We start from the raw sequence: 27,318 nt of genomic DNA, 5'->3' as shown, positions 1-27,318 counted from the left end.
AACAATAACAATTAAAGTTTGAGTTGAGTTCATCTGTGGTGAGAGAAGGAACAAAGAGGGTCAACATTTAGCCTGTATTTTATAATAACTGAATTAACTGGATAACACCTGTGTAATATTTTCAGAAACACCTCTCACACCTTAACTGAAACAAAAAACAAACCAACAAACAAAAAGACAAACAAACAACAACAAAAATCCTGAGTAATAACCACGTTTTTTTTCCCAGTCTATACCAATATACAGATTATTCCAAACATATACAGAGCAGGTTTACAAATTGTGCCCCTCTGGATTATTTCCCTTATACATTTATTTTTAGTTTTTATACTTAAAATATAAATAAATAAATAAATATCTTGTAAAGCTTATGTTGTGGAAAAAATCCTTCAGCTGGGCCAATAAGTCTTCAGGTCTTCCACAATATATTTACCCCAAATATCAAGGTATTCTAACAATTGAAAACAAACAAACAAACAAACAAACAAAACCACTGAATCCGGCAGAGTTCAATGCAAAATTATTGTGTATTGAGTAAAATACAAGGCTGGTCCATGGAACAGACACTTGCTTGTATACCCAATTCAACTCCTCCTTCTGTGGAGCTTATTCTTATCTTATCTTCTAAGACTCCTCCTTGTTTTCACAATTCTTGGTATTTTCCACCATTAGTTACAAGTCTTACAACCGAACCATTTTATATACCATTAATTATGGTTGTGATACAGTCGCTCCTCCCATAATGACGTAAGATGACTTTCAATATGTTGCAATATGTTGGAAATGATTCAATATAGTCCTTTTTGAGTAAACGTTATTTCTGTATCTTCCTTAAAGTAAAAATAAAAATGATTGGCGCATGGCCTTTAATGGTTATCTGTCATGATTATTGACTCAAGAAAATATCCCGCACTTACAGCGGTTATAGGTTTTAAGAGCTTTTTATTTGTACATTCAGATACTGAAGAGATGTATTGTTTGATATGGACAGTCAGCTCTGAAAAATTTGGCTTTTTGCTGAAGAATTTGGATTTTTGAACGTAAAATTTGGTCAAAATAATAAAAAAAACAAACAAACAAAGACCAATCAGCTGTGTGACCATTGAGTCACACAGCTGAGCTTAGTTTAGTTTACATTATTTCTAATTGACATTGTGGGTGTATCTGATGTTCTGTGTGTAACTTTGTATTTGGATTTTTTATGATGTGTTCTGTGTGTTTTTTTTTGGGGGGGGGGGCAGAAACTCCTGTTATATTTAGTCAATTCAAACAATACATTTTTCCAGAGTAATAAAAAGTGAGGGTAGATACGAGCACTAATAAATGATGACTATTTACTCAACCACAGTTGAGATTTCTTCAGTCAACAAGCCAAAAAAAACTGATAAACGACATCGACGTGTGACGTCACGACGTAATAAACGTACTCCTGGTTCGAGAAGTTACGCAGGACGTGCAGCGGTTCAAAGAGGAAGGAAGATGGCGGATAACAAAGGCGATGAGGATATGGAACCGTCTGCTAATTCGGACTCAGTGCCTTCAGCGCAAGATAACGAACAGTCAGAGGCAAAAGCCGAAAATGCGGTAGTAATCACAGAAGCGAATTCAAAGGGTGGTGAAGAAATGGAGTCCCGTGATAACGCTAACGAGGCACCTACACCCACTAGCGACGGAGGGGACGTTAGCGGCAGCGGAGTGGACGTTAGCGGCGGCACGGCTGCTGGAGCGGGAGGGGAAGCCAATGGTAGCAACGCCGTGAGCCCTGCTGGGGCCAGCAGCACCAACACAGAGCCGGCGGCAGCTGAAGCCCTGGCTCCTGGGGAGGCTCCTGTTGGCGGACTCACCACTGAAATGTCCCCCCCTCCTAACGTTACAGCTACGGCGGCCACACCAGTATCCACTATCGTTAATTTACTGGATAAGTGCGCAGTGTGTAAACAAAGTCTTCAGAGCCGAGACTGTGAACCAAAACTTCTGCCTTGTCTGCACTCTTTTTGCCTAAAATGTATCCCGCAACCAGATAGACAAATAAGCGTACAGGTGCCTGGACCACACGGGCAAACTGACACACATATAGGTGAGTTTTACAATAATAAGTAGATCTACCTTGAACTGTCTTCTGCTCTGTAAACTGATGTCAGATGAACTGCTGTCCGTGCAGGTTCAGGCTTCATCAGTTGAAGGCGGTTCAGGTGGCCTTCGTATAATTCAGGTGGTAATTGAGATAAATGCGAGGCAGGGGTCTGATCTGAGATTTAAGGCCGCATTCATGCAAAATCCGACAATTTGAGGAAAACGCCAGTCCTCCCATTCATTTGAATGGAGGGAGTGCGTTTAGGCTGTGGGAGTAGGGACCGCATGGGGTGCAGCAAAAAACCGCAGCGGCCATCCGGCAAGAAGTTGAACCACAATCAACTTTTACCGAGACGCAACCTGATGTCACGCTGCGGTTGTCAATCACATAAGACCGAAGATGCTCACTGGAAGAAGAACCTTGTTTACTTGTTTACTTTGTTACCGGCTTCTCGACTCATCGTAAAAAAAAAAAGAGAAGCAGAGATGGAGAGCAGCGGTGGTCGAGCGAGCTAGGCAGTGAATGAAGAGAGGGAGAGGCGGTAACCAGAACAAAGCAGTGAATTAGATAATTAAAACCTCATTTTCTCACGCTTAAGTTCTAAAGCACAAATAAACACGTCCACACCTCTGCACAACCCTGCTGGAAGGTGCCACATTGCTGGATTTGGTGTGAATGCGGCCATATACATTAATGAATTTCTGACCAGCTGTTGCATTGCGCAGGAGAAGCTGGCCAGTATCTGTGACTGGTACCAGTCAGTGGTCTAACGTTAGTTAATCACCTCCAAAAATGATTCAAAACAAAAATCTGTTGAGTTTTTATTGAGGGGAAAAAGGACTGTTGTGAAATATTGTATATGTCAAATCAGTGATGGGGCCGAAACCATTTGCAACAGCCCTCTTCTATATTTATTGTAGTTGCCATGATCAGTAGCAAGGCAGTATTGATTTGACAAGTTTCCAATGGCTTCCAGCAAGCCAGTCTCTCTCAGGGTTAAGCTATATATTTCCCCCTCCCTTCAGAAATGTAGCTATATTTCTTTGTAACGACTTCTTATATTTTAGTAGATAACGGCTAGATGACCAGACTGATGATGTACCGCTGCTTAATCAGTAGCAGCTAGTTAACAGAGGGCCATACTCTAATGAAGAGAATGACTGCAGTAGTTAATAACTATTAATATGTGCCAAAATATTCACACTGGATTCCCAGAACTCTAAATGTTATGCATGTTACAGATACAGTATATACATGTAGTTATCTAAATGGCAGGTATCAAAATATGGGATATATCTGCACTATTTTCTACTAATGGGTCATGGTTGAAGCTAAGGAAGCATTGCAATTAGGAAAGGAAACAAAATTGGAGATCTTATCTCATAATTATGACCTCCATATCTCATTATTATGACTTACTATCTCATAAGTACAAGTAAAGATCTCATGAAATCCTGATCTTATAATTATGAGGAAAGGTTAAGGTGGTTATTAGTCATTGCAATTTGAGAGAACAGAGACACGAAGTTGCTACCTAATTTAATCCGCTTTTATCTCCTCCTTGGTTTGAGACACTGGGAGATGTCACTTGGTAATGTGATGGTATTATTATTAGTGTGTCAACATTGCATAGGCATCTTAAAGTCCTTGGGATTGATTTTTATTTTGATTGGTAAGACAGGATTGGGCAATTAAAAGATCTTTATCTTAATTATAAAATCAGGATCTCATAGTTATGAAATATTTTCGCAAGATGAAGTTTCTATTTTTTCTAAGTAAATGCAATGTGCAGAGTTAAAGCTGTTTTAATAATCTATGATGGCATGTAACTGCATACATGACCATGTCACATCAACATGATTGCTACCTTCTTGCTTTTAAGAGGCACAGCATCCACTTAGAAGACTGCATCACGTCAATACATTTTTAGAAAGTTTGTTTGTCAGATACCTCACCAAAGCTCAGAGAGTCAGTCAACAACAGTTCAGCTGATGTACCAAAGAGCAGATTTAAGCTGAAGTAAAACTAAAGTTTTGGCATGGTTCTCACTTCCTGTCAGTAAAAACAGGCCAGGTTGAAAAGATATATTCACTGTCTCTATAGTTTAGTCCTGTTCAATCAATAATTAACCTCACACAGCCTCACTTCTGTAGGTGGACTTCAGCAAATTAAACCTCAGCTTTTAGGTTCCCCTAGTTGACACTTGGTAGAGCAACCTAATGATGTTATAATGGCAGGTGTCTGGACTCATTTCATGCTCATGCTGTCGGAGAATAATTTTGTTTCAGTTGTGAATAGAGCTGCGACGATTAGTCGATTAATTGATTAGTCGATCGACAAAATTCATCGGCAATTATTTTAATAATCAAATAATCGCTTTAGCTTTTTTTAAGCAAAAATGCCAAATAGTTGCTGCTTCCAGCCTCTCAGATGTGAGAATTTTATACTTTTTTGTGTCATACATGACAGTAAACTGAATATCTCTTTGGACTGTGTGTCGGACACAAGACGCCTGAAGACGTCAACTTTGGCTGTTGGAAGTTTTAACAGCCATTTACTTACTGACATTTCATAGACCAGACAGTTAATTGATTAATCAAGAAAGTAATTGGCAGATTTAATTGATAATGAAAGTAATTGTTATTTGCAGCCCTAGTTGAGAACTGGAAAATGTAACCACATCATCCATTTAAAGCTGACCTGAGTGCTGGCAATGTGTACACAAAATAAGTGTTGTATTTCAAGTTGAACGAAGGGACTCTTACAAGTGTCTCATGGTTACAGTACCTGCCACCCAGCGTGATTATAATTGTATAAGTCTTGGTCTCAGCAGAGAGTCTTAATATCATGTGGTCTAAATGCTGTTTTCAGGAATTGCATTAGTATTGGTTTCAGGACAGATTGAGTATCACATGGTCTAATTTTTACAGAACTGCCTGTCACCACAAAGGATTGCTTCTGGAGTAGACTGGAATATGTTGTTTTAGCGGCCGGAGATGGTTCTATTTGCCTTTTGTAGATGATCTGACTCAGCCCTACAATTTGAAATTGACAGGTGAAAATGTTTTCACTTCAAATGTTTATTTTACTCCAGGCTGGGGTTTTAGAAGGCGGGGTCTTTAAACCGTCCCTCTTCGTTAACATTATAAGTGTTTTGATCTTTCCACGCTACGGTCCACAGTTTGTAAAAGCCCTAACATCTTAGAAAATTATTAATGGACTTCTACTTCCACCTTAACAGTTAAACCATACAAAAAGTTTGTTAGTAAGCACTGATTAACACAGCTTCTATCTAAAGGATTACAAATTATGCCATCCCTGCTCAGGTCACAATATTTACCCAGGCTACTGATTGATAGTATTAAACCTTCTGCTTTACCTGGTCAGAGGAAAGAGGGCCAGTGATAAGTAATTAGAATTTGTGCTATTGTTAGAGCTTTTACATGATAGACAATGAGTCAAAGTGTATTTCTGAGGTCATGTATGTCAAATTAGGAAATGTAAAAGCTAGATGACTGTGCTGAATTCACAAACAACCTCACTATTTCCTCCTTGGAGTGACCAAACATTCATGCAGTCGTGCTCACTTTCTACTTCTGCTTTGTGATTCCTGCTGTAGTAACCGGCAGCAGCATGTAATGGGAAATGCTGTTTAGCTTCTTACCAATATAGGCTTTAGATTATCCAGAAGTACCTATCAAGTGTGTCCAAAGAAAGCTTTCTCTGATGCACAGGGAGGAGAAATAACAGAACAGTGTGGCTTTATACTACTGGAAACCAATAGCAACCAACTATTGGTTTCCAGTAGTTCCAGTTGCAAAATACTACCTGATGATGATGATAATAAATGTTTTTTTCCTCATAACATTACTTATTGCTTGGTTGTGAAAATATTCTGCAAAGATGATTTAATAATTGCCATTTCATATTACAGTCTAATTCATCAAAGCCAAATTTCTAAATCTACTTTGTTGTTTCCACATTTTCGTAATAAAGTAAAAGTGAACACTTGCACCAAGCAATCTTGATGTCATGATATCTGTCCTCTTAACCCTAACCCAAGATAAGTGAGATCACTTGAGATTCCTCTATTTTCCTGTATTTCAGGGAAATTTGGTCTCATCTTGGTCCTAATTTGACACTCTTTTGGCAGCTTTCTCTGGTCTAGTGCTACTTTTCACTTGTGTGACGACTTTGTTAATATTTATAGCCTGATTTGGTCAAACCAGTTTGTTATTGGGGTTAAAATATGCTGTTAAAGTTTAAAGTCCCCCGTCATATTTTCTTTAGCAGAAGTGTTTGTATATTGTATGAATGCAGGGAAACACAAACCAAATCCTGTTTAAAATGAGGTTTCAATTTTATATGTGGGTGTTGATATGGGGGGGGGGGGGGGGGGGGGAGTGGGAGGGGCGGGGGTATATATATACAGAGCTGTAGCTGAGTGCAGACTACTTCAGTTCAGAGTGACAGCTGTGTGGTACATTTGTTTTTGTACGTGTGTGTGTGTGTATATGTGTGTATGAGTGTGGGTTTCTCAACACAATCCCAGTCCAGCTGCTTTCACAACCAATCACTGGGGGACCCATGCAGCTGGAGCTTACACAAACCGGCTGTGTGCTGCTCGAGTCAGTGTAGACTGGCTCAAACCGGCTTACACCGGTTTTTACCTCAGCTGGCTGGTGAGGGGGAAATTTATGGGTTTATGAGGTAGAGGAGTGGCAACATATTATGCTGACTCAATTTAAAACATTCATGTGAAGTTCAATTTTATGCATAATATTATACTTTATCTGTTATCTATCTATATTATCTATTATACTTTAGAAAATAAGTGTCAAAGTTAATGCACTGAACTAATTATTTGTTGGGGTGTATGATTATAGCAGTAATTCAACTAATTCCATTAACGAAACCAACTAAAATGATTAAGTGAAACAGTCCTCGTTGTTTGACCATGTGATTTAATATTCTAATAAAAATGCCAAGGATGACGAGATTGAATCTTCTGGAGACAAGCGCTAAATCAATTAGCCCCCATGAATAGGCAATGCGTGTCCCACGGTGCAGAGAATTTTTAATAACAACAGGAATTTACCTAAAGGAAATTATGGAAATTAGCTGAAAGTCTGCTTAAGGCCTCTTATTAATCCTCGTTTGTTTGAAGCAGGAGTATTGTTAGCCCAGAGTTAAGAAGTCATGTAATAGCTCACATATGTACTTGTCACAGTGGTAAAGAAATATCACCAAGCATTGAACGTGTATCCCAGTGTTTGCCTTTTTGACCTCATTTGACTCGCGTCTCCTTTTGTGTCCTGTCTCTTCTGTCTTTAGTAAACGTTATGCGCTGTACAGTGTGCCACCAGGACTACAAACAGAGTGATATTATTGACAACTACTTTGTCAAAGATACCACAGAGGCTACCAGCACGTCTGATGAAAAGGCTGCACAGGTATGTCAAAACAGCTGGCCTTTGGGCCAGGTTGCTTTGTTCAATATGTGTGTCCACCTCCAGCGCTTCGCCTCGTAGGCTTCGCTCTACTGTTTGGATGGGTTTCGCACAACCTTAGGGGCTCTGACATTTTATTTTCTATCAAAGCAAAGAGAACGCAAAGTCTTATTTTGCCATGATCAAGGGCAGTTGTATCTTGATATGCACCAATTTCATTTTATCCAGAATGATTATAAAGGCCAAGAACTATTTACGTAAAGCCTTAGTAACAATAATAAGCAAAGCTGGCTTTGACATTAACAGCAACAAGTGCAGTGACATGCATCATTTTCCCTTATTCAGTTAACTGGATCATATACATACCATTTTATAGTCTTTAATGTTCCCTATATATTAAAGACAAAAGTTATATTTTGTTTTCCAGTTTATTTCAGTAATAATTGGTAATTCTTGTTGGGATGACAAGCCTACATCCATTTTTTTGTGATGACATAATTGATGGCTGCCAAGAGTGTTTCAAAGAGACGTTCATCCTGTGCCACAGGTTTGTCTGGGACTTTGCAGCAATATAATACAATAAAAAGAAATCAACCTTTATACCAAATGTTTACCTTTTCTCAGCAACATTTTTTGCCACTATAAAAATTTAAAGATATGGATAAAAAATGGTCTGCCATTGTTTTTACCGCACTGCCTCCAGCACTGTTCCAGTCCCAGAGAGAGATCTGTATAACTTTCAGTTTTACAGTCACAGAGAATTGATTAGTTTCTTCAAGCAGGATTCTTGCCAAGATCTTCAGCTGGAAGACTTAGTCAGATATTATTCCAGTCTTCTTCAGACATCTTCAAGAATTACTCTTTTGTTTCTTGTTTGTCCAAGATTATAAATATTTAACCTCTCTGGGCCAGTATCAGACATTATAGTGTCAAGCTCAATCTAAAAAGCTTTTTGCATAACAATTATGATATGGCAGCTAGACAATATGGTCAGAGCATTCAGGAGCCCACCATGCTTTGTATTGGAGCTAACAAAAGCCTCAGCAGCAGTATAATATGTAATTTGTTTTGAGTCGGCAAAAAGGGACATCTGTCCATCTGGAAATAGTACAGTAACAGGGCATGTTTGTTTTGTTTATTGTAGCGTTGTTCTTTTATTACATATACTATAACATAACATCTGCCAAGGATCTGAGCTAATGTGGCTACTTTCATCTATAGATATATTTGTTTTTTGTGACCACCATATATTGACATGACTAGATGGCATGCAATTGTTTTGATTACACTGGCTTTTGTCTCGTGAAACCTCAGTCTCTTGACCTCTCGATCTGTTAGTCAGACACACAATTTGCATCGTCCATTAAAGCTCCCAATTCAAACAAACAATTTAATGCTGTAAAAGACCCATGACCATTTATTTAGTGTAACCATCAGACCTCACTTTTCAAAGGACTGTAACTCCTGACCCTTAAGTTGTCAAAATAAATAATACATGTTCATTAAGTACATCTAAGTACAGTGTTGACTGTTGAGTCTTTTTGGTTTTAATATTTTCATCAGAATTTTCAAAACATCACTGAACTACTAGTATTAGTAAGTAAGCACTTTCACATCAGACATTTTTCTTCAGCCTGGAAATGTTTTATGTTGTCCCAAAGCGTGCTTTATTAAAGTAAAGTGTCAGATATCAAGGCAACATTATTTGATGATCCAAGCACATCTATGTTAAAGCTGTTTCAGCACCAGCTCTAATACAGAGACTATGACTCAGCTCTGATTCTGTCCAGACTTCTAGATGCTCATTGGTGTTATCTTCTCAAGGTGTGCACAAGTTGCGAGGACAATGCAGGAACCATAGGCTTCTGTGTGGAGTGTGGAGAATGGCTGTGTAAGACCTGCGTGGAGGCTCACCAGAGGGTCAAAATTACCAAGGACCACAAGATTCGCACAAAGGAGGACGCTGACGCTGCCTCCGGTAAGATGGCTGACCCTCACAGTGAAGGAAGCACCAACTGCAAAAGCCGTAATAAGATAAACCCCAGTCGAAGCACTGTGTATGTGGTGCTGCTTATAGGCTGTTGCTATGGCAACAGTGCAGCAGAGTCTGATTGCTTGGATGGTACCTTGAGCTGGGGAGACCGTACATCCTGAAGCTCTGACCGGAGTTTTTTGAGGCGTTCTCTGTCTGCTTTTGCAAAGTTCAACTGGCATTGAAATAAGCACTGGGGGTTTGACAAATCCTTCATTTGTTGCTACTGTCTATTTTTGTCTATTGCTCCGTCTTACACCAGATTCAATGATAAATTTTTTTATTTCTCTCTCGCCTGCTGAGCATCACTGGTGTCCTCTCTCCTGTGTGTCTATAGAGTCTGTTGGTACGCCGGGACAGAGACCTGTTTTCTGTCCCATCCACAAGCAGGAGCCACTGAAGCTTTTCTGTGAGACCTGTGACACTTTGACCTGTAGGGACTGCCAGCTGCTGGAGCACAAGGAGCACAGGTAGCTCAGCATGCAAACACTTGTTTTATTTCTAATGGATCACCATTTTAACTTTAACTGGTGTGGTACCAATATCTTTTTGACTTACTTCTGCCAGTAGTCAATATTTTGCACCATTTCCCACAGCATACCATAAGGTTTTTGATTGATTGTCTACTCTGCAGGCAGCCATCGGTTTCAGCTTAATTCAGTACATAACGGTTGCAGAGAGCTGAAACATGAAACACACCAGCTTTATGTTTGTGTAACTGGGGGCGTGAAAGACCAATTTTTGGGCAAATAGGTTTCAAGATGTGTTGGTCACAAACAAAGACACTAGTCAACTTTATGGCAGCAGAGATAATACAAGGACAACAGTGCAGTTAATACACAATAGAATTATATCCTTCCCGGCTAAGTCATTTTTCCCACATTGGGCTTTGTCAAGTTTATTTGTATAGTTCATTATCACATGCAGTGTCTCAACATTGACAACGATTCATGCAGTTAATAAACTTATTATCATTCAGTTCTTTGAAAGTTGTTGGTGACTATTTGTTTGTTACCCATCTACTCTCAGGTACCAGTTCCTGGAGGAGGCTTTCCAGAACCAGAAAGGCATCATTGAGACCAGCATGGCCAAACTACAAGAAAAGAAGAATTACGTCCATTACTCTGTCTCTCAGGTGCAAAGCAGGTAAAGGTTTTTCATCACTATCTTCTTCTCCTCCAATGCAGTCAGCAGTTGTACAGGTGGCTAGTGTCTTTAATTTAAGTGGTTTACTGTGTTCTTTTTAATCCAGATTAAAAGAGCTGAGTGAGACGCATAAGAAGGTGGAGCATGAGATCAAAATTGCAGTGTTTACTCTAATAAACGAGATCAACAAGAAGGGCAAGTCCTTGTTGCAACAGTTGGAGGTAAGAGAATATTATACAAGACAGTCTGGCCAAGAGCTGCGTGTTGCTGAAAAAAAAAAACACTCAATAATATTATTACACTCATTTATTATAACAGTTTTTTATATGCATTTATGAGAGCTCAGCCTGTGCATTGTGGTCCTGTACTAGAACATACTAAGTTTACTCATGTGTCGGCACAGATGAATATGATGTGACATCCAGCTGTACATTTTTCACAGTGTACTCACATCTTCTCATTTATTTGATGTGTATATATCTCGATGTAGCGATAGATTCTTTTTGATGAACATGCTCTCAGATGCTATGAATTACACATTTTCATTGATTTCTTCTCTCACATGCTCTACTGCCTTCATATCTTTACTCAGTTCTATCATTAAAACCAGTTTAATACTTGACCACCTCCCCATTTGCTGTGCTTTTATTTATTTATTTTTCTTTGCTGCACTCTATTATCCACTGCTGCAATAACCCAAGCTCCCACGGGGATCATTACGTTTTAATCTTATCAAATCTAATTATTTAATCCATCTCCATGCATATGCTAACATTTTTGTAATAGCTTGGGTAGGGATTTGTCTTGGTCTGGATTCATTCATTAAACTGTGGTGTTCAGGCTCTTTCAGTAGCTGTCCCCTAACCAGAATAATCTCACTTTTTGTCTAGAGTGTGACCAAAGAGCGCAGTATGAGGCTTATGGCTCAACATAAGGATACAACCCAGCTTGCCCAACAGATCCAACATGTGCTCAAATTCTGCCACTGGGCCATCACGACTGGCAGCAGCACAGCACTTCTCTACAGCAAGAGGCCGGTATGTTTGCCCCAGATGTTCAGAGGTTTCAGAGGCTAAAAGCCGACAGTGTACTCCAAACAAAACAGAATTTACCTCACAAACAACATGACAGATTTGCAACCATGAAGAAACTGCATTTGGTTTTGATTGGACTGCAGATTTCTGCTGTACGTCAGGGGAATTGCATTAGTTCCAGTGTTAAATTCTTGTTTTGAAGAATGCCTGAGTTGTATCTGCGTCAGACCTCGTCATCATTGTCAGGTGAAGTTTCGTAGCTACTGATGTTTTGCTACCCTGCAAGTCTTTATTTGAGTATCAGTCTCTGATCATGACGTTTGTTTTGAAGTACACTGCCGGCCCAGTCTTGTCTAGATGTGAAGTTGCAGAACCAGCTTTTTGTCCCACATTACGGGGATGGGATCTTTTTTTTTTTTTTTTTTTTTTTGGTTGGCCTCTGTCACATGGATTTGACTACTTACCACAAGACAGTCAGCAAATTAGATAATTGAGATAACTTTATTGTGGGATTGTGGAGTAATGCCCCCAAAGGGCATGTTAACAAATGGGCTATTTGTTGCTCTGATATAGCCAGGCTTAGCGACTAAAGGAAATTATTCTGTGTGTGTGTGCGTGCATGTAGATTCTGTTCCAGCTTCGCCAGCTCTTCAAGGCAAGACTGGAGCCAGCGCCCCAGGCCAATGGAGTTGTGCGCTTTTTCTGTGACCCCACGTTCTGGGCCAAAAACGTGGTGAATCTAGGTGAGAGGAATCTATTACCTCATCAGTCAATATTTCTTTGCATCAAACATTACTTTCAGGTTTTTATTGACTTATGCAAATCAAGATTGAGATGAGAGTGGTCTTAATTTGCCATTTAAATTGTTTCATCTGATATTTTAGTCTTTGCATTCTTATTTATGCATGATACCCATCATCTAGCCTGCCAGATTAAATCTTGCGTTTTTATACAGGGGCCATATACAGCTTGAACATTAAGCAGTAATAAATTGATTAATGCGTCCTGCGGCTGCTGTATAAATACAATATTTCACAGATGTCTACTGCATGTGCACTTCTTGCTTTGAAGTCCGCTCACTGTCATTACTCTTCTTCTACTTCCAGGTAATTTGGTAATTGAGAAGCCACCTCCGCCTGCGCAACCGCCTGGTGTAATGGTAGGAGGACCACCCATTTCACCAGGTCAAGGTCACCCCGGCAAACACCCAGGACAGATCAACCTGGCCCAGCTCCGGCTGCAGCACATGCAGCAGGCAGCTTACGCCCAGCAAAAACAGCAGCAACAACAACAGCAGCACCAGCAGCAGATCCAGCAACAGATGCGCATCGCTTCACAAATGTCCCAGCAGCACGCCCGACAGACCGGCCCGCCCATGGTTCAGCAGCAGGTATGAAAACATTCACCACTGTGGAACAAGATGGAGATGTTGCTCTCTGGTTCACCATGTTGCACCGGTTATAGGACAATTAATGGCACCTCGCCAGTAATTTCCTTACTTAATGACGGCCTGCAAGCCCGATGTTAGTCTGAGATATCCTACTTTAAGTTTTCCTCTTTACAGATATCTTTGTATAAATGTTTGTACATATGATATATTTTTGCATACTTTTGCACATATTGTTTTCTCTGTTAGCAATTGATTTAATGTGAACTTACACCAGCAAATTCTGATCTATTATTTATTCATAGTACGTGTGTGTACATATTTATTTATTTATGTAGCACAGACAAGGTTTTTCCTTGGGAGATTTATTGATTGTTGTCATACACTATTGGATTTTGAACTTATTGTATACAGTACTATGTACACTACTATAATTATGTGCATGATCATATACATACACACTATATATTTTTGTATTATTTTGTGTGTATTTATGTATGTATGTATTGTTGACCCTGGTATGTATGTTTGGCGCATGAGAGTTTAAAGTCACATGACTACATCATGTGACTTGTATTCATGTATATATTTAAGATGACGTCCTTGAGTCTGATGAAGAGCAGGTGTGCTCGAAATGTCACCTTGGTGCAATAAATTCCAATCGGACATTGGAGCCCTGCAGTGTGCGAGCTGTTTCTTTGTTTTTTCACTTTCAGCCCAGCACCTGCCGGCTTCGGTTTGGATGTGCGTGCATACTCCTTCCTGTTTACATTATTTGCCATGGTCGTGTTTATCCAGTGATCTGATTTCCACACACTGTTTCTCTGTGTGTATGTGTGATTTCTTACCAGCCTCCAAGGCTCATCAGTATGCAGCAGCTCCCGAGAGGGCCCGGGGGTATGAACGGTGGGCCAGGTCCCCCCATGTACCCGTCATCCCACCACATGCGTCTACCGGGTCTGCCACAGGGCCGGATGCCCTCAGCACAGCCGAGACATAACGGACAGCAGTATCCCACCATGATGCAGCCTCAGCTACAGAGACAGGTCAGCACAAACACACATTGGGTTCAATGTATGGAAACAGATGAACAGATCCTATTGTGGTGTTTATACAGGATTTCACATGTGATGTTTTGATGACGCAAATGTGACTGTTGAACCGTTGTTTAACCCAAAATGTCACTTCTAGTGTGACAGCAGTTACTGTATAGATACACGAGGCAAGGCTGGGCTGAAACAACCAAACAGCCTACCTGACAAACCAATATACAATATTTGCAGTATATTGTTTGAGCATCCTTTTTATGTAATGCATCGGATAATTGTTCAATACTAACACACACTAACACACACTGAAATTCTACTAGTCTGTAGAAATGCAGGCGTCGTCAGGCTCTAACAGATATATCTACTTTTCCTTGTGTGTATTTTTATTTAATTTATTTTTATTTATTATTATGCTTTGTTTAGACAATGATTCTTAAGCTGACTTCTTATTAACAGTAAGACCGTTACTGTCCGTCACCAGAGAGCATTAACAGGTTTTAATTGTAAAAAGTGCAACTCAGAACATGTATTTCCATTCCTTGGAAAACAAATTTAAGGAATCCTAATCAAAAATGTTTGTTAATGTTATGCACTTAAGTGAGAAAATAATATTGGCTCAATGTGTAACATTGTTTTTGTTAAGTTTCTGCAGTGGAAAAGGATGTTATATCTGCCTAAAGGCAGATTACTTCGACTTAAAGCTGCTGTTATTCAAATGAAAATGCAAATCAGTTTGTCTGAACTAAAATGCAAAATTCCAGTTTGCATTTTATTTTCAAGTTTAAGTAGCATATTGTCTGCCAGTTTAAAAACATTAAAATGTATCGCCCATTTCCTTTTTAGAGTTATAGGTGGGAATACACTGAGAACTATTTTCAGTTTTAATTTTATCGCATTTTCAAACATTTAAATGTGGTTTTTATAATTTAATTTTGAGCATACACATGGCAAATTAAATTTACGTTTGATTAAAAAATTGGATTTAAATACTGACATACCTGACCTTCCATAACCAAAATCCAGACATGACAACTAAAACAGATGTTTAACAAGAAATACGTTATTTCACTTAAGTTTTCAGAGAAGGGTGCAAAGGTACTGTTTCCTCATTCAGTCCAGTTTAGCACTGCCTCACAGATGTATCTATACATATAAAGCTGTTTATTTTCTGAAGTCAAGTATAAAAATGTACATTTACTGCCTGCATGTAAGACTAGGTAAGAGAAACCTCCACTATATCCAGCCCCTTTTGTCTTTGTGTCCAGATGTCTATAGAATCTGAGATGAGCCACCAAAGGTTTCGTTTCTTACTACAATCAGGGGTTTGGCACCTTTTTCCTACTTTATTGTGTCTTGTGTAGCATGTGTTCTCACCCAAATGCATGATCATGCAACCATCGTGTTTTCACAACATTGATGAAACAAAGCGAGTGACCTGTCAATTGTTCCTGCCCCCTTCCTTTCTCTCTTCCTTTCTTCTTTTCCTCCTTTCTTCCCTCCCCTTTTCTGTTACTGTCCTTCCCTCCCATGGTTCTCTTTTCTTCCATCCCTCCTTCTCTCTTTTTCTGTGCAGCATTCCAACCCAGGGCACGCAGGCCCTTTCCCGGTGGCGTCCCTTCACAATGCCAACCCCACAAGTCCCACCAGTGCCAGTATGGCTGGTGCCCACGCTCACCGCGGCCCTACCAGCCCCATCATAGGTCCCATCGAGCTCATTCCCTCCGTCACAAATCCTGAGAACCTGCCCTGCCTACCTGAGATCCCGCCCATTCAGGTGTGCACATTCTAACCAAGTATGTTTGTTTCAAGCAGGGTAGGACATGTAACATTTTTTAATCCACCTGCCACTTATAGTATTTTGTCTGCCAATTTAAAACAAAAAAAAAAGAAAGTTAGGAATCTGACCATTTTGAGACAAAGGAGAATGAATGTCTTATGTACATTTGGAGAAATTCTAAAATATGCAATATAAACAAATTAGAGAGAATGAAAAGAAAGGGGAAAAAAATCATTCATTTTCACTGAATCCTTAATTCTTTTGTAAAAATGCAGACATCTTGAGTAACTTTGTTAATATTTTCCTTACCACTGTGGTTTTCTGGTATCACTAGCTGGAGGATGCAGGTTCCAGCAACCTTGGACACATCCTGTCTCGCTACATTACAGCCAGCACGCAGCATCAGTTAGGCTCAGTTGACATGAACCCGTCACCTGGACTGTCCACACACTCTCCTGGATCTTCAGGTATCCACACCTTCATGTCCCTCACAGCATCTCTCATTCACATCAAACTGAACCTCCTGTTAAAGATTTTTTTCAGTCTTTACTTCATGCTCGCTAAAGTTGGCCTGATCAGATTCATGACAACGTCACAGACTTTATGGATTCAGATACAGGTCCAAATGCCAATGCATTGGCTCTGAATGTAAAATAGTCACAATCAAATGTAATATATAATAAAATATACTTACTGGACAGCAACAAAAGTATTAAAACTAAATTATTTAACGTATAAGCCATCCTAAATTCATTTTCCAGAAATGTACCTTATAATTATATGCTATATGATATTACCATGTTATAATAATATTTAAAGTGTTCCATCCATCCCTTCATTATACTGTTTACTTGTAAATGTCAGTAATTTAGTTCCTGCTTAAATCCTGTGTACATTTTTATATTGAACTAGAGAAATTAAACTTTGTACAATACATAAGAAGTGATCACTGCTGCTTTACCACATATTTATCACCTATTTCCTCATTTCTGTCTGTAGGTCTGTCCAACTCACACACACCAGCACGACCTTCTAGTACGTCCAGCACAGGCAGCAGAGGAAGGTAAGAAGATATGACATGTTTTCTGTTTATTCAAATATTGTGTGGAAATGTTTCCTAGTTGTCAAATTGTCAGATTCCAAGTTAACAGAATAAATAGATTATCCAAGGACAAACTTAAGTTGAGTGTTTGATAGTTAAGTCATAGATTTTGGCTAAGTTTAGGTTAATCCTGAACACCTACAGTGATTACTGGTTTCATTTGACTACCTTGGTGTAGCAGAGAGCTTCAGCATTAAGGCAGCAAATGTTTGCGGGTCTGGATGTAGGATAGACACCAGAGGGCAGCATAGATTTGTGCATACAGTCTGTGCGTAAACTGAGGTTAGACACCCACAATAAGATTTTTCATCTCAAGCTATAACAGATAAATCCACCAACTCATCATGTTACATTTGCTGAGTATCACTGACACCTTGATACCAGAACTGTAGACTGACCGGAAAAGCAGTTTTAAGAACACGGGCTAGCACATCACAAGATGCTGCTTGTTTGCAAGTACACACGTTTGTTCAAAAATCATGTATGATTCAAAGTTTAAACTAGATATGATTATTGAAAACTGGTTGAGGGAGAACAAGAGAAGAAAGTGCACAAGGGATAAGAGGGCGATGAGAAGGACGAACTTAAGGGGCTTAAACTGAAATGTCAGATGGTAGCAGAAAAAAATGTATCTCTAATACTATAGTCTCAATGAAATAAAAGGGTGTAGTTGTAATTAGTAGTTACTTGATTTGATGTTGTTATGAGTTTAAACTGCATGAATGTTCTCCATGATTTGTTTTTGTGTGTGTGTTTAAGCTGTAGCTCTGCGGGGAGGGCGGGGCCTGGAGGCGGAGCTGCGGTGGAGCAGGTGAGGGTGAAGCAGGAGCCTGGTACAGATGACAGCTACAACTGTCCAGCTTCTTCTCTGAAGACGGAGCGAGGCAAAGATGCAGGGAGGAGTGCTTGCATGGTATGAATACAGTCCTTTTTCCATTAGTTTTAAATCAAGCCTCAGGGTTTAGGAATGTGATAACATCACACTGCACTAATCTACCATATGTGTTGACAGCTGATTATCTGTGCAGCACTGTGGTTGTGGTCAGCTTACATAATGATACGACTCGCACTGTCGCAATAGCTAATTGTGAATATTGTGCAGGAACACAGATTTACAGAGTGTGATAACCGCGTGTTGACAAGTGTAAATCCAACTGAAGATGATGATGTTGTTGACCAGAAATATTTGGTCATTTATGGTCTTACCCAAAACATAAATATCCGTTGTAAGAAATGTCAAACAACGGGTATATTGTTGTTTATATTGCTTTTGGACATTTATTATTTATTGTGATTACATTTTCAGCCACATCGCTCTGCACTATGCATGAATGACTTGTGCATGATCCAGACAGAATCCATCGATCTTTGATATGCCCTTTTTATTAATATATAATTAAATTTGAAAGGCTATGAGGAAGATGGAAAATGCAGTGTTGAAAAAATGGGGAAATGGATAACAGTTTTTACATGTGCTATGACTGATTAAATAAGAAAAGTGAGGAGATAAACTTGGACTTATTTATGTAATTAATTTTACTTATCAGATAGCCTGTTAATGACTTTTGTTCCTTCAGGGGCTCCATACTTACAGACTGTAATGGAAAATATGTGTGAAAATGAAACAAAAATCCGAAAACGGTCTTATGTTTTGATGTGTATGTTTTCCTCCAGATGAGCAGTCCTGAGAACAGCCCTCTCCCTGTATTGGGAGTCGTATCTGCAGGTCAAGATGCTGTCAAGGCTCTAGGGGAGCGCATCAAAACCGAGCCCCAGTCTGAGACACCTTGTTCTGGACTAAATGGCTCCAGTACCTCCACCTCCTCTACGTCCACTACCACTATGACCTCCACTACCTCGTCGTCCACTGAGAACAGCAGCAGCACCACCGCAGGCTCTCGGCTCACTAACGGAAACTTGGACAAAGGGGCAGAGACAAAAGGGGTCGGGGCGTCGGCTGAATCGGCCAATCCGGGTGGGAAGGAAGATGACCCCAATGAAGACTGGTGTGCTGTTTGTATCAACGGTGGTGACCTGCTGTGCTGTGACCACTGTCCCAAGGTGTTCCACATGAAATGCCACGTACCCACCATCAAAATCTTCCCTAAGTAAGTGGTCAGCATAAGTGACTGATGTCCAGTCCAAAGGTTGGACACACCTTCCCTTTCTCTTGAATGAGAAAATGTGTCCAAACCTTTGACTGTCCAAACCCGCTCAGGAAACTCACACACCTCCAGGTTTAATAGAATTTGACCATTATGGTTAATGGCAGACAGACTGTTTTCAGTGAGGCAGAAAAAGAGAACAGAAACAGACGTGCAGAACAACACAGAGGCAACCGTAAAACCAGAACATGTTTTAGATATTGACATAGTTGATACCTGATCTGTAGTAAGAGGGCTGTACTAGCAGAAAGACACTATCCGAAGAAACTCCACAATGTTCTTCTTGAATCATTTGGTGTTAATTGACTGTGCAGATGAGGTTAAACAGAATATGATGGTAACATAATGTCCTCTGTGTGATGTTTGTGTCTCAGAGGGGACTTTCTCTGCACATTTTGCCGGAGTCTAACCAGTCCTGAGATAGAGTACTGTGACGACAGCAGGAAAATCAAAGGAGAGCAGGACCTGAATCCTGAGGACCAAAGGGTCAGTACAGCGTGCACATCCTCAGAGGCCTCTTTATGGTTACTGCTACACTGCTAATTCTCTCTCATCTTCTCTGTGCAGAGATGTGAACGTCTCCTGCTGTACATCTTCTGTCATGAGCTCAGCGTGGGCTTCAGGGAACCTGTTCCTAGCTCTGTAAGTAGCTCCACATGAGAGACACACACACACACACACACACACACACACACACGCAGCTCTGCCAGTTGCATCATGTGATGTCCCAGGTCCTGTAAGATGTTCTTTTGACCAGTTAGTCAGTTACTGGCCTCATTCCTGATCCCATAAAGGTTTCCCTTCCTTCTTCTCCTCATGTGGTGACACAGGTTAATTTTTACTCCTTTGCTTTTCCACATCCACTCTCCTCCTTGTTGTCGTCCTGCCCAAACAGATGTGCATCAAGATGTTTGAAGTAGACACGGTTGCTAATTGGAATTTCAAAGCAAAAAATAGATGCCTGTTTACTTAATTTTTGAACAAACTGTAACTTTTAGTTAAATTACAAGCATGTTTTATCCTTTTTGGAAATCAGAACAATTTCAAAATGCAACACAAAATCCTGGCAGCAAGTGTTTTGTGTCCCGTGTGCTGCTATTTTTCTTTATTTTATTGCACACTGTGTATCATTTTTTTCTGTGATTAATAATTGATTAGTTGGTGCTTGGTAGCCTTATTATTTTATGAGCTCATAATATCCCTTGAGACGTGCTTGGGATTAAGCGCTATACAAATGAACATAATTTCACATCGCCTGCATGTTCGCAAAGCGGGTCACTGGTAATCATAATCAGGTCTGATTAATGTGTTTTCAAGATGATTGAAAGGAGAGACCTTTTCATTAATTAAAGGAAAAAAAATGCCATAAATATCATCTTATAAATGAGTGGTTGTGAAGGGATTCACTTGACTCTGCAGGTGCTAGAAGCCCTTCCTAATATTTCTGTTCTTCTGCCCTAAAAGTATCTGGATCTTAGAGAGAGCTACAGCTATAACACTTGGCAGATAGATTCAGATCCTCACCCACTACAAAAACAAAAAAGGGATATTTTAGATTTTGTTAAATGTGGTTTGTGTGAGTTACTCTCAGGTTGTTGCATTATGGGGATTAGCTCTGGGTGGGAGTCTGAAATGAGCCCCAGTATTAAACAAAAACATCTCAAGATGTTCATTTGTAAGACCCAGTTCACATTATAAAAACTTGGTTCTCTGGTCTCCAGTCTGGTCTCTGGCCTCTCAATATCTCACCATTACTTTGATGTACGCCAGTGTATATTTCTCTGCACTACAGGGTGGTTGCATATCAGGCTGCTCAACAGCTGTATAGTGAAACAGTGCTCTACAACAAAGAAGCTCTATTTCCATGTTCTCATACCACCACATGGCATAAAATCCCAACTCTCCTTAAAGGCCAAAAAGTTGTACTAATTGCAGTTTCCCAAACCCTTGTTTGGAGTTGATGTCTGTTATCTATATTTCTGTTGTTTCTACCAAGATGCAAGTCCCCCGCTTCACATTTTCAAGGCAAATTGAAACAGTCATCCCCTGACATAGTTAAGAGATATTGTCTGACCCACGTTTGTTAAACCTAGGTGCCCAACTACTACAGGATCATCAAGAAGCCCATGGACCTGAAGAAAGTCAAGAAGAAGCTGCAGTTACGGAGCCCCCAGTATTACCAGTCCATCCAGGAGTTTGTGTCCGATATGCGCCTGGTCTTCAAAAACTGTGCAAAGTACAATGAGGTGAGCAGCATGAGTCTTAAGCTTGCTGTGGGGAATGGCATCTGCTTGTATGTGTGCATGCAGACAAGGGTTAGACTGATATGGGTTGAAGTTTAAATTGCAATGAGCCAATTCAAAGACTGTAAACAGATTACCCCCAAAAACACAAGCCTAAGACATTAGGCCTTTAAATGAATAATTATAAGTGAACAATGACACAAATAAATAAAACAATGTTTATAAAGCAGTGTTAGATATACCATATCACTTCACTGAAGGCCAGTGTTGACAAACCAATATATTGGTCTAACCTTAATGTGGAGACAAACCCTGACACTGGAAAAGGAAGTGGGAAGTGGTGCTTAGAGCCTGCTGTGTGCGTACCAGTTTTGTCCACTTACTAACACTGGCTGACAGAGGATTGTAGTGTAAAGGCGTCATTGTGCTCTTGTCACATGGCTGCGGGAACACTGTCCGAACCCTGTTAACACTGTCTGTATCACATATGATAAATCAAAAGTTTGGTTTTTAATGGATGGCTGTGGTCACTTGATTATCTTATATTTCACATGGGGGGAAATGTGTATTTGAATGTATATTATTTATTTATGTTGCTTCTTTACATTTTGATGCCCTCTGTCTGTACTGGAACACAGTTTATTACCCAAGTTACATACAGTCTTGCTTGATATGTCACTAGTATGGGTCTATTATAAAGTATACTGTATATGCTCATGTGTTATACCTTCCAACCACATGAGGGAGCTTCTATTGATCAAGTGGTGTCTGGAATAACACCTCAGACTACCCTGAGACCTCACTTCATTTAGCTAATGGTGATAGGACAGGCTCTGATCCCCGCAGGACAACCTCACCATACATATGATGTTATTATATCACCAAAATTAACAGCAAGCAGGGTCTTGTGAAGGATGTTGTGTAGTTTTTAGTTTGCATGATTAAACAATATAGAGAAAGATATTTCATCACTGTAATTAGATTACTCAAATCTTAAAGTCATTAATTGGTGATTAATCACTCATGTGACTAATCTAGATTTTCAAGATAGATTAAAGCTCTTTCCATTGTTATATCTCCCAGAATGAGAGGCTTGTAAACCTGTGAAACAATTCTTATTACAACAAATTAAATCTGTATGATTAAAGAATTTGTTTAATATTCAGTTTTATATGAACAAAAAGTGGCTTTAGGAAAATCCCTGCTGTACAATTAGGCAAGTATGGGTAATATCTTTTATAATCAGTGCCTACACACATACAAAACAAAAATCTTTTTTTTTTCATTTCTAGATGTGAGCATTAGGAAAAAGTAGTGATAAATGAGTATCTACAAAATCTAGATTAACTAAAAAGGAAAGTTATTGCTGTGATCTTTTTGAGTGCTTTGAATAAAATTAAAAGATAGCGAGAAAAACCTGCCAATCAACCAGTTATACAGACTTAAACTTAATGAAAATTATGTTGTTCAAAGGCCATCAGAAGTTATGATGGAGGCCTTTGGAGAGTGGCAGTGCTAAAAGCACCAGTTAATTGAAGCCTTTGATGATGTTAATACTTTCATCAAGTGTAAACTATTTTCAGTCACCACAGTTACATAATCAATGATTGATTCATTCCTGTAATTAGATCAGCTGTAAAGATAACATTCTTGACATATATGATCAACATATAGAACCTTAAATAATGCATTTATTTACCGGCAGAAACATCAAAGACAGACTTATAAGAGCTGACATTTCATACAGAGAATATGCTGCAGATATATAAACTAGTTAAACTAAAGTTGTCACTCTTTTCGTAGTGTTTCCTGAAGCCTGTTAACTAATCAGACTAAAGAAGTAGACTGAATGCAGACGTCACTTGCTGTTAATTTCTGCAGTAACGACTTGGTGATGCACTCCTTGCAGGCTTGAGCACAGTAGGCCGTAAACAGATTTCCGATCGGTTATTATCTAACCTGCCTGTGCTGTGAACTCTTTTCTTCCCCCCCTGCTGCTTCACTTGTCTTTGTTGTAATGTTATTGCCCCTTTTTAGATGTCTCGAATAATCCAGGTTTATGATGAGGAGAAACAGATTAATACGCAGGTAAGCCGTTTCAAATAGAGCACAGATGTCCTGTCCCCTCCCACTGAGGCTCCAAGAAATGTTTTTGCCCCTGACCTTAATATAGAGCAGCAGACTCGTAAAAATTACACATAAAAAGGCTGAAAAAATTGATTGAACTTTGCTTTTCATCTTAATGAAAAGTGGTAAGAACAGTGTGATATATCACAGGGTGTTCTGAGGTCCTGGAAAAAGCCTATAAATGTCTTTTATTTGGTTTAATTTACTGCAAAGGTCTTGAGTCCAGGTCATTTACTGTTAGGGTGTGATTCTAAAATATAATGTAATGTAGATGTGTTCTGCGTTTCATTTTATGAGGGGCTGTGTAAGCCATAATTAATTATGGGCCTCTCACATACATTCAGTCATGAAAAATACATGCATGTAGGGCTGGGCAAGTAATTGAAAAGTAACCAAAAACGACAGTACGGCCCTAATTTAACTTTGTCAGTACATTTGTTAAATTCATTCCCTCATACAGAATGTCCGCCTACAGTTCAAAGTGATGTGAACTTGCAAGACATTTGCAAGATATGTAAAATGGAGTCTTCTTTTACTTTTAATTTCCTGTTTTAGCAAACAAATACCTAAAACTGCTTAACCACTGAATACAGTAAATAAATGTCCAGTCATAACGCAGGGTCAGTAGAAATAATTAATAAGAGCTCTGCCGTGAGGACGGAGAATCTTGTGCTCGGGTTTATTTAATAAGATATTGTTTGATTAATCATTACAGAGGTAAATGTGACAATCACCACTAGATGTCACTATATCTTACACACTGGTCCTTTAAGGCCAATTTCCTATATTTGGTTCAAATTTTATTCTAGTTAGAGGTTTGTGACCCCTGAACTAATTGGAAGACATTTCAGAGTCAATCTGAAATGCCTCAAACAGCCCTGGTGTGAACACGCTCTTAAATTTATATAGAAATTTTTGTTTGGTGACTGTTAATTGTATTGAAGTGTTTCAAAACTAGCCAAATTGTGAAACTCTGAAATGTGGAAATGCTTCATGGAGCCACAGTGGGACGGGGTTGGGGCGGCAGGATATCTCTGCTCTGTACAGCAAGGTTGAGCCGGGGCCACCCTGCCACCAGAGGTCTTAACCAGATCTAATTTGTCTCCTCATTCTCCTCTTCCTCCTCCCTGCTTCAACCCATTCATTCCTCCCGCTCAATGGAACTGTCATACCCTGCTTTCTCCATATCACTCTTCTCCCACCCCCTTCCCCTTCCCTTCCTCCTCCTCCTCCTCCTCCGGCAGGCGGGATCGGAGATGGCGATATCCGGCAAGGCGGTGAGTCTGTACTTTGAGGATAAGCTGCAGGAGATCTTTCCAGGGCAAAGCTTCCCTGAAACACCTGAACCCGAGTCTCTGGAAGTAGAGGAAAAAGAGGAGGTTGACACGGACGACTCCGGGGAGGACTTCATACAGCCCAGACGCAAACGATTAAAAACAGATGAGAAAGTGGTCCACATCAAGTGAGAACAAACCACAAGAGAAGTGAAAAACTGTCTTCCCACGTCCCACACTTGTCCTTTGTTTGAGGCAGCAAACGAAAAGGACGAGATTCGCTGTACAAACTGCTTGGTTTATCTCATCCTTGCCTTTGAAAGATTTACTGTCAACTACAGGAGACGTCTGCCTTTATCAGAACTCTTGAGGACAGAAACACAGAAGAGCTGCATTCCCTCCTTATTTCATGGACGCTCAAAAACGTGCTTGTACAGATTTTGAAGTAGGACTTGTTTTGAAGTAGTTAAGTTAATGATTGTTTTCATTTCTTTTCTATCAAACATTTTATTTGTAGATTTGTTGTGACAATTGCTTTATAAAACACATAAATCTCCTGTTCCCAGTTCTTAATGTATTATATCTATTCTTTGACATGAAACCTACCAAGTATTTGTATGACTTTGTGGAAGCGTTATGTAAATAAGAGAATCTAGCCCACTGAAGGTATTCCTACAGTATAGATGTTTGGGTGCGTCATCAATAAAACCTGTTCTTGAAATATATCAAAGAAAATGCGTGGTGTGGAGTACGGTTGGGGTTGCCAGAGATTTCGTCAAGGGTTAGTTCACCCAAGTTTCTCACCAATACAATGGAGGTAAAAGGAATTTATTGTGATGCTCACAGAATCAACCAAGACTGAGCGTTTACAGCCATGCTAGCAGGTCTGTGAGGCTGTACTAAGGCAAAGCAGTTATGTTATAGTTATGTTTACCAGTTACGATAACATTTGCTGATTATCAGTAAAACAAAGTAAAGCAGAAACTGATGGAATGTTATTCATTTTTCAAGTATTTATTCATAAACCAAAGTACTGGACAAATTGAAATATTGACTTGGTGATGGTGCTACATGTCTGTACTAAATTTCATGGCAATCCTTCCAATTGTTGAGATACAGACGGGAGACAATTTAAAGGAAAAACCAGTACAGGTCTGAATGCTTGACACCTACAGTGAGGGGATCTGGCGGCTCTGTTATGCTTTTGGGGGCATTTTGCTGGCCTGGTTAGGGTCCACTTGTCCCCTTAGAGGGAAGGGTCACTACAAATCAATGCTTGCAAAGTTGTTCTGATTGATTACCTTTATCCTATGATGAAACATTTCTATCCTGATGGGAGTGGTCTCTTCCAGGATGATAATGCCCCAATTCACAGGGCACGAGGGGTCACTGAATGGTTTGATGAGTATGAAATGATGTGAATCATATGCTATGACCTTTACAGTCACCACATCTCGACCCAACCGAACACCTATGGGTGATTTTGGACTGATGTTAGACAGCGCTCTCCAGCACCATCATCAAAACACCAAATGAGTGAAAATCTTTTTGAAGAATGGTGTTCATCAGCCTTGACATTGATCTTACAGTCTCTGAACTCTTCTGGAGGAATGAACACCATTCTCCAGAAACCACTCCCATCAGGATAGAAATGTTTCATCATAGGATAAAGGTGATCACTCAGAACAACTTTGTATTGATTTGCAGTGACCCTTCCCTCTAAGGGGACAAGTGGACCCAAACCATGCCAGCAAAATGCCCTCCAAAGCATAACAGAGCCACCAGATCCCCTCACTGTAGCGGTCAAGCATTTAGACCTGTACCGGGTTTTCCTTTAATTTGTCTCCCCTCTTTATTTCAGTCTATGGTCTGGATCACAGTGGTCCACACAGACCAACATTGCTGTCTGTGCTGATTAAGTGGATAAAAATGACCAATAAAATCTAAGAGCTACATCTCTTTATACAAACAGGCTCCTCTTGACTTTGGATTAGACCTCACTGCTTTCAGTATTTCTACCAAAGATACGGTCTCTTTGGAAACTGAGAAAGTATTAAAATAGTTTTTGTAACTTTGGTGAATATGTACTAGATATTGTCAAATTACTTAAATATTTCTTTCAAAAATGAAAGAAATATTGGAAATAAGAAACAACAATAAGTAACTATCACTTCTAGTTTGTAAATGGCTTTTTTCACAGCAGATATTTCGACCTGTGATAATATAACTCACAGGTGTGTTGTAGTGTCCCAGACAGCCACGACAGTGAGTCAGCAGACACAATACCAGGACCCTGAAACTGAAGCAGCTAAATGGGATTCAGCCATCATTCAGTTTATTATTTACACCTGAGTTTTTACTAAGGTGTCACGTCAACATTTCTTCTGTTACTGCCATGGCCACTTGATTAAATTGTTAGCAATCTGAACTATGGCCAAGTTTAAACTTAACTTTTCAG

The 27,318-nt window shown here is 39.7% G+C and overlaps 1 protein-coding gene across 4 annotated transcripts; it reads left to right on the top strand.

Moving 5' to 3' along the window:
• The first annotated feature begins 1,435 nt into the window (after window positions 1-1,435).
• On the top strand, window positions 1,436-25,583 carry trim33 (tripartite motif containing 33). Of its 4 annotated transcripts, XM_044352749.1 has the most exons (21): window positions 1,436-2,077; window positions 7,409-7,527; window positions 9,349-9,502; window positions 9,894-10,026; window positions 10,586-10,702; window positions 10,809-10,923; window positions 11,593-11,739; window positions 12,362-12,479; window positions 12,843-13,126; window positions 13,975-14,169; window positions 15,438-15,494; window positions 15,746-15,946; window positions 16,284-16,416; window positions 16,949-17,012; window positions 17,811-17,964; window positions 18,726-19,159; window positions 19,591-19,702; window positions 19,784-19,858; window positions 21,310-21,462; window positions 23,497-23,547; window positions 24,831-25,583. In XM_044352749.1, exons 1-21 carry the CDS (start codon window positions 1,480-1,482, stop codon window positions 25,050-25,052), a joined length of 3,636 nt encoding a protein of 1,211 aa, XP_044208684.1. In that variant the 5' UTR covers window positions 1,436-1,479; the 3' UTR covers window positions 25,053-25,583. The 4 variants fall into 4 exon arrangements, with proteins under 4 accessions (XP_044208684.1, XP_044208686.1, XP_044208685.1 ...); XM_044352751.1 differs by lacking the exon at window positions 15,438-15,494; XM_044352750.1 differs by lacking the exon at window positions 23,497-23,547.
• The last annotated feature ends 1,735 nt before the right edge of the window (window positions 25,584-27,318 follow it).

This window comes from Thunnus albacares, chromosome 5 (genome assembly GCF_914725855.1).
Source record: "Thunnus albacares chromosome 5, fThuAlb1.1, whole genome shotgun sequence".
Lineage (NCBI taxonomy): Eukaryota > Metazoa > Chordata > Actinopteri > Scombriformes > Scombridae > Thunnus > Thunnus albacares.
Note: the sequence above shows the minus strand (reverse complement) of the source record. Positions and strands in the feature narration are given on the sequence as shown.

Excerpts from the sequence above, each read along its gene's own strand:
- trim33 (XM_044352749.1), top strand. The coding sequence starts at position 1,480 with ATGGCGGATAACAAAGGCGATGAGGATATGGAACCGTCTGCTAATTCG. Across the intron at positions 10,703-10,808 it reads GTCTCTCAGGTGCAAAGCAG|ATTAAAAGAGCTGAGTGAGA; the intron begins GTAAAGGTTTTT and ends TTTTTAATCCAG. Across the intron at positions 17,013-17,810 it reads AGCACAGGCAGCAGAGGAAG|CTGTAGCTCTGCGGGGAGGG; the intron begins GTAAGAAGATAT and ends TGTGTGTTTAAG.